We start from the raw sequence: 7576 nt of genomic DNA, 5'->3' as shown, positions 1-7576 counted from the left end.
TCCAAAACCGTTTATCCCACGTTCTGAGGGGATTTTCACCCATGTAGGAGCGGATATAGGGGTCAGTTATAACCTCTTATCCCCCTATAAAAGCTCAACGAACCCAACAGAGCAACGGGATTGGATTTTTGGCATCTGAACCACACAGGTTGGATTCAAAAGATCTAAACCATACAGGTTGGAGATTTTCAGTTCTCAAACAAACTCGACAGAGTTAAAGGATCGGATTTTTGATAATCAGATCAGAGGTTGGATTCTTTACCATCAAAATCACTCGGGTTTGGAGATTCGGCAACGACAGCAACGAAATCCTCGGAGATAGGATTTTTGAATCAACCTCAGAAGATCAAATCTGAGAGGATTCTTCGACAACAGAAAAACAGCTTGATCTTTAACCGAATTTTCGGTTCCAACAACTCTATTCACAGAGTTCAAACTCGTTCAGAGTTCAAACTCGTTCAGAGTTCAAACTCGTTCAGAGTTCTTAAACTCATTCAGAGTTATTCATAAAACTTTCCACGAAAGTTCATCGTTCCCACGAGATAAAGACGGTCGGATCGTCAACGGAGAGCAAGTTCGACGCAATCAATCGAAGGAAGCACTCCATCGCTGCCAAGAAGAACCCAGTTTTAAACAAAGGGGAAAACCAAATTCGTTTTCCTCTCTTTTGTAATCAAGTTGTAACCGAGATCAAAGGAATCAAAATCACATTTTCTTTATATATATATATATATATATATACAAAACCACAAATATCTTGAAAATGAACGAAGAAAACCACACAAACAAAAATCATATTAATAACCCACACACACCCAACGTTTTCAAAACCACCATTCTCTATCTCCATCTAATATATATTCATATACCAAATTAAGCTGCGTGAGTTTCCCCTCACCAATTATACCATTGATCAACCCTCTTTTTTCCTTTGTACTTAAATTGTATAATATTCATTACGATGAGGACTCACATGGGTCCTCTGGCTACTATGTCCAACAAAAAAATATACTAAGGCTTGTGGTTAGTTATCCCATCACTATGAACAAACTAAGTAAAGATTAATAATTCTTAATAATATACTAGGTTCCCCTATCTTCCATTACAAACTTGTTAGTTGTTTATTTCTAGCCCCAAGAGATTTTCAAAATTAATCATCTATTTCATAAAATTTTTAAAAATGTTTAAATAAAATTTATGGCAAATGTAACAATCCATGCTTTTAGATTTTAACTTAAAATGAATCTGATTTATTTTATAGCAAGAAAACAAACAAAAAAATAATTTTGATATTTAACCACGTGTATTACACATGCACAAGAATTAGTTTATGATAAAACTAATACTTTTAATAGCTAAATAATAGAAAACCCCCTAACTTTCAACAATTATCAGAAAAACCCCCATACCTTTCAAAATACCAGCAAATCTCTCTTTAAGATTAGGGGTTATCATAAAAACTTTAAGATTTTATCACAGGACTCCTCTAAGTAATATTTAATCACAATTTACACCTTAGAAGGTTTTGTGGTTTTAGCTCACAATAGTCCAAAGTTACAAGGGGTTTCCTGATATTTAGCCAATTTTTCATTCCTAAAATCAATTACGGTTAACAAAGCGCTAACGCAATGATTAGCAAGTGCGTGATGAGCGCTAAACAACGCGATCCCAACAGACTTCAATCATCACGCTCACTCTTCTACTGAGAAAATCATTTTTAGAAGGAAAAAAATAAAAAATAAAAATAAAAAATTAAAAATTAAAAATTAAAAAATAAAAATCATCATCATCGCCAGTCCACCCCGCAATCTCCTCAATCCTCTCTTTTCTTGTCCGCCATTAAAAAAACAGACTAAACAATCTCTACAGAGAGGGAGGGAAAAAGCTAGTCCCTCTTTCTCCTCCTCCGCAGAGATTTCTTTAATTGGGGCCTGTTGCATCACTGTAAAGCCAAAAACTATGTTGGGCTCCATCACTCATTCTCCCTCTCTTTACCACCATCACAGGGGATTGAGAGAGGAGCAGTCTGGTGCTTGCTGCTGCTGTTCTTGTTTCAGAGAAAATGGCTAGGGAAACAGAGTACTATGATGTCCTCGGAGTTGGGCCCTCTGCAACTGAGGAAGAGATCAGAAAAGCTTACTACGTCAAGGTGAGGAAAACCCATTAAGATTGGCCGGGGGGTGTTGAGATGGGTATCTGTCAAAATTGCATCTTGTTGCTTGTTCTTGTTGCTTCTATAGATTTCAGGAGATGGGTATTTGTCAAAATTGCATCTTGCGAGTTATTTATAGTGGGTATTTGTGTGTATGCTGAGATATGCAATGTGCACGTAGACCCTAATTCTGCTTCTTGAGATTTATCGAAAAAAGGAAATTGAGATGGGTATCTGCTAGAATTTCATTTTGTTGCCGAGTTTATACTTCTTAATGTTAGATTTGTATATACCCATCTTTCTTGCTTATTTACGATGCTCTGTTATAGAACACTGAAACAGTTTATATTCTAATTTTTAGCTTTCTACAATAGTGCAATTATGTCTCCTTGCACACCAATGTTAATTTGGTATATCAGTTGATAACAATTTGTCTGACTATATCATATCAAATCTTAAGCATGCTGGTCCTATTTAGTCGAAAGACGCCAATAATGATACATATAGGCTCTTTAATATTGGAAAGCATGTTGATCTCATGTGTTAATGGGTTGAGGCCCTTATTCTCCAAAAAGAAGAAAAAGATGTTGATCTCATGTATTGAAACCTATTGATACCACTGATATTGGCTAGCAGCAAATCCACGCGGAGATTTTAGTTTGAAGTACCAAAATTGACTTGCACACAAAAAATTTGAAATTATGAATGCTTCATCGAGGGGAGCCAGTTTGTTTACTTGTAGTGCGAAGATAAATAAGATCGTAATTCATAATTTTCTTTTTTATGTTCCTTTATTCTAGATTTGAAATTCATGGTGATATACACAATGAATAGCAATACTTAATAATTTTTGTACAGGCAAGGTTGGTCCATCCTGACAAAAATCCGGATGATCCTCAAGCCGCTGAGAGATTTCAGGCAAGTCTAATATGTTTCTTGGACCACAACTCTACTCTGTTTTAAATAAAGATCTATATTTACGAGAAGAGCAGGGCGTTAACTTTTTAATGTTTATTGAATACATGTTACTGGAAATCACCTCATAATGCAGGTCCTTGGAGAAGCATATCAGATCTTGGGTGATCCAGTGCAAAGGAAAATCTACGATGGGAATGGTAAAATTGGTGTTTCTAGGTAATAACTTTTCTACTCACTATTTGAAAATTCGTACGCTAATATATGATGAAGAGAAAGAAAAACTCGTCTCTTTTGCTATTGATTTATTTGAATTCAGCCTAACAACCTTAATACATGCCTCCACATTCTTCAGGGCTAACATGTTAGATGCTACTGCCGTTTTTACCCTTCTTTTTGGAAGTGAGCTTTTTGAGGACTATATTGGACATCTTGCTGTGGCGTCAATGTCTTCATCAGAGTTAAATAATGAGAATGACAATCCTGAGAAACTTCAAGATAAGTTGAAGGTAACTACAACAAACTTATTAAAATTGTGAAAATTGTGTGGCTGTCCATATCCTAATAGACAGTTCCAAGCGTGCTGCTTCTAAAATGTTGTATTCTGCAATGCTCTGAAGAACTTAAATTAAGAATTAACATGAATGGGTTTTCATGGAATTCTTTGTATTATGAAGGTTGTCCAGAGGGAGAGGGAGGAAAAACTTGCTAAGTTCTTAAAAGAACTTCTAAACCAGTATGTTTCTGGTGACAAAGAGGGATTCTTTCATCGTGCAGAAGCTGAAGCAAAGCGACTTGCTAACACAGGTGATCACCTTAACAACCTCTTTAGTTGGTAGAGTCTTTTAATATGATTAAATTTATATGTCATTTAGTTTGTTTATTCAACCTATTTATTGAGTGGGGCCATATTTTGTAGTGGTTACCAGAGAAAAATGTTACCTTGTCTTAAATAAAAATTGGTATTTACAATGTTTTCAACATCAATTATATTTGCTAGCTTGTAAGGACTAATTTGTTGGATAAGTAAACAAAGTAATAAACTTTAATTGGCACTTGGCATTCTCTTTTTTAACATAAATATTATGTACTTCATCTATTTTCATATCACATTCATGTCATCAACTTTTTTTAAGTATAAAATGTTGAGAAAATGGGATGTCTTACTATTTTAATTTATTTGTATTAACAGATTTTGGTGTCGGTGTTCTACGCACTATTGGCTATGTGTATTCAAGACAGGCTGCAAAAGAATTAGGAAAGAAAGCCATGTATTTAGGTGTTCCTTTTTTGACTGAATGGGTGCGAAATAAGGGTCATTTCTGGAAATCTCAGTTCATTGCAGCAAAAGGTTTAGTTCTATGCTTCCACAAAAAAATTGTCTTTTTGAAACTATTGACTAACTTGTTAAAAAAAATTCTTAGGTGCTTTGCAATTATTGCAACTGCAAGAAGAAATCTGCCGGCAAATCAATAAGGATGAATCTGGTTCTGAAAATGATGTTGAATTGCAGATGTACATGAATAAGGAGTTGATGATGAATTCGTTATGGAAACTAAATGTAGTGGATATTGAAATTACACTTTTACGTGTGTGCCAAATGGTATGTACCAGGATAGCTGAGTTAGTATTTCCTTAAGTTATATGCATGAATTATAAAATATTCTGATGGAATTATGTAAAATTATTCTTCTTCCGTTTTCTTTTTTTTCTTTTTGTTTTGGTAAACTAGAGTTCAATTCATCAACTGATTAATAGGAAAATTTACAGGTGTTGCAAGAAAACAATGTTAAGAAAGGGGAACTCAAATCCCGAGCTCTAGCTCTGAAAACTCTAGGAAAAGTTTTTCAGGTCAGTGGCTGTAATTATTTTCATTGTACTAACCATTAGGCATGTAAATTGTCTCATGTGATTAGATTTTGCTTGAATACTGATGAGATGGCATTAATTTATTTATTTTAGAGGGAGAAGCATGTACTCAATGTCGGTGCATCAGAAAGCAAAAATGATTCAGACGATGAGAGTGGTTCTGATGCTAGTTCTGATGATGATCTACCGCAAACACTTACATATCGAACGCCTATTTTTACTCAGGCACGTATTAAAGTTTTCTTATATCAAAATGCAGTGAGCTCCATAGTCATTATTGCAATGAACTTCTAATTCTTCCAATTTTAACGGAAAAAGGAAAGCAGAAACATGACTTTGAAGTATCTGGGAACATGTACCTTATTTTCTAAGAGTTCTTTTATACACTACAAAGTTCTATCTAATCCTAGACCCAACATCTGAAATCAAATTTGAATTGAAAATAACCTCACTCATCTAGACCTTGAGTTACTTTTATCACCCCTCAACTATTTTCTAAGCACTTATGACCTCTATATCCATGAAGGAGCGGATGGTCATCTGCAATTTTATCCCTCTCAAAATGTGAATACAAGAGTGCTACATTTACTAAAGTAGTTTATGGGGTGATAAGTGCAACTCAAGGTATACCTGAGGGGGGTTATATGCAATTTACCCAAAAATAAACATTTAACTATTCTCTAATGCAGAAATTCTAAATGGTTAATAAGGTATGTACATGAAGTACATGTTTTAAATGTGCACGTGCATGTTCTTTGTGCATGTTTACTAGTTCTTCTATCCTCTAAAAAGTTGTAATGTTTTGATTTAGGGCATTGGCAAACTTTTCAGATGCTTATGCAATCCAGCATATGATGTGGATGACGACGAGCCTGAACATCGAAGCAAATAAAGGATAAGAATTTGTCTGGAAACTTGCTAAAACAAGGGCCAAAAGATGTTTTGATTTCAACAGGATTGTTGTGAAAATTTCCCAACAATACGAGTGTTTATAATTTGTAATTTTCTCCTTGAGGTGTGTCAATGAAGTGCGAGCATTTGTAAAAAAAAAAAAAAATTGTTGGTGACGGGGCTAATTGCTTCAGACAAATAACTCGATTTTTTCTGACAGTTTCTTTTAAGGTGATTGAATATTGCAAGTTTGGGAGGTTCTTAGTCACCTGACACTGGGTTTTTAAGGGTTATTTGCACTTTGATACCACCAAAGTTTGCACCGGTTTCGGCTTTTGATACCCCAAATCCTACACTTTGACACCTCAAAGTTTACACTATTTTGAACTTTGATACCACCAAACTTTTGTTTCTGACACTCCAATAGGAGCGGTGATAATAGAGGGGAGAACTTGATGCCACATTCTCCTTTCTAATGCCACATGTCCCGCTCGTCTTGGAGTGTAGGCATCTTGTCTACTCTATGAATAGGCAAGAATTTCTTCAAAAGTTGGGATATCAAAGTTAAAAAGGTGTAAACTTAAAAATGTAAGCTTTGGAGTGTCAAGTACCAAGAGATGTAAACTTTGAGGTACCAAAGTGCAAATAACTCTGAAAATAATAAAAACTCTACACAAGGCTTCAAATAATTTTCACGATCAACATAAATGTTCAATCCAACGGCCAGCGCTGCGCCACGTGTACACACACGCCGATCTCTGCAGCTACCTCCCTGTACCTGATCTCGAGGTCCCCCAACTCCTCCATGGCTCTTTACTCCACCACTGCAATTGCCCCTCGTTCGAAACTCTCTCACCTCTCCCCAATCCTCAACAAAAACCCTAACCCTAGAAAACCCTACCTCCTCCTCTCCTCCACCTCCAATTTCCCCAATTTCTCACTCTTTTTTGCTCCTTCATCTCACAATCTATCTTGGAGAGCTCGATCGCCGGCGATGGCCATGGCTGAATCCTATGGAAGGGAGCTCGCCGCCGCGAAGAAGGCTGCTTCGCTTGCCGCTCGTCTTTGTCAAGTGAGGAGGCCATGATCTCCGTTGGTCTTTGATGATTTCGATCGATTTTTTCGTGGAATGGCTAAAGTTTTCTTTCTTTTTTTTGTTGTTTAGACCGTGCAAAAGGAGATTTTGAAATCGGACGTTCAATCGAAATCTGATAAGAGCCCTGTGACTGTAGCTGATTATGGTATGTAAAGATTGAATCTTTTGTATTATTACTCTTGTTGATGAAATTGATGATCCTAATTGGAAAAAGGTTAGGGTAGAAACTGCCATCTTAGTCAGAATAAGAATGTTGCTGAAAAGACACTTTCTTTTTGAGTATCAATGCTGTAGAAATAGCAAATAGCGGAGTCTTTGCAAGCTGTTTAAAAAATTTAGAGGCCTCCGCAACAGCCATCTTATAAGTATGTTCATGAGTATCCGCGCTATACTCGAGACGGTGAATAGGGGTGTTTGTAACTTGTTAGATTTTTCTCTTTTCAAACACTTCAAAAGCCACTGTTCGAATACACTCTCTACCCGTCCGAGTACTCCTACCCAATACCCAAACGTGTTGGGTAGCTGTTACCCTCTCGATTATGTGGTCAAACCGCATACTCAAGCAAAAGTGCATGCGCCCGCATAATGAAATTATGCGGGCGCATAATACAGCCGATCAGATCCGCACTCAATTACCTTAAATTCTCCCTATT

At 36.3% G+C, this 7576-nt stretch overlaps 2 protein-coding genes across 3 annotated transcripts in view; both read left to right on the top strand.

Annotated features, from left to right (window-relative positions):
• On the top strand, positions 1807-6094 carry LOC109824787 (chaperone protein dnaJ 10). The gene is made up of 10 exons (XM_020391432.1): positions 1807-2149; positions 3011-3070; positions 3204-3286; positions 3423-3576; positions 3745-3874; positions 4260-4418; positions 4492-4670; positions 4838-4918; positions 5030-5161; positions 5748-6094. Exons 1-10 carry the CDS (start codon positions 2063-2065, stop codon positions 5826-5828), a joined length of 1146 nt encoding a protein of 381 aa, XP_020247021.1. The 5' UTR covers positions 1807-2062; the 3' UTR covers positions 5829-6094.
• LOC109824316 (SAL1 phosphatase-like) overlaps positions 6589-7576 on the top strand; it is a 16836-nt gene continuing 15848 nt past the window's right edge. Inside the window, exons 1-2 of one of the 2 annotated variants that reach the window (XM_020390885.1) lie at positions 6589-6899; positions 6993-7068. In XM_020390885.1, the coding sequence (XP_020246474.1) occupies positions 6633-6899; positions 6993-7068 (343 nt within the window). In that variant the 5' untranslated portion in view covers positions 6589-6632. The remainder of the gene's footprint in view (positions 6900-6992; positions 7069-7576) is intronic. The other variant, XM_020390884.1, reaches the window with a different exon arrangement.

Source organism: Asparagus officinalis, chromosome 9 (genome assembly GCF_001876935.1).
Source record: "Asparagus officinalis chromosome 9, Aspof.V1, whole genome shotgun sequence".
In the NCBI taxonomy this organism is placed as follows: Eukaryota; Viridiplantae; Streptophyta; class Magnoliopsida; order Asparagales; family Asparagaceae; genus Asparagus; species Asparagus officinalis.
This window is presented reverse-complemented; position numbering and strand designations above follow the sequence as displayed.

Coding starts and splice junctions, on each gene's coding strand:
- LOC109824787 (XM_020391432.1), top strand. CDS start 2,063: ATGGCTAGGGAAACAGAGTACTATGATGTCCTCGGAGTTGGGCCCTCT. Junction 3,577..3,744: donor AACTTCAAGATAAGTTGAAG/GTAACTACAACA, acceptor TGTATTATGAAG/GTTGTCCAGAGGGAGAGGGA. Junction 5,162..5,747: donor GAACGCCTATTTTTACTCAG/GCACGTATTAAA, acceptor GTTTTGATTTAG/GGCATTGGCAAACTTTTCAG.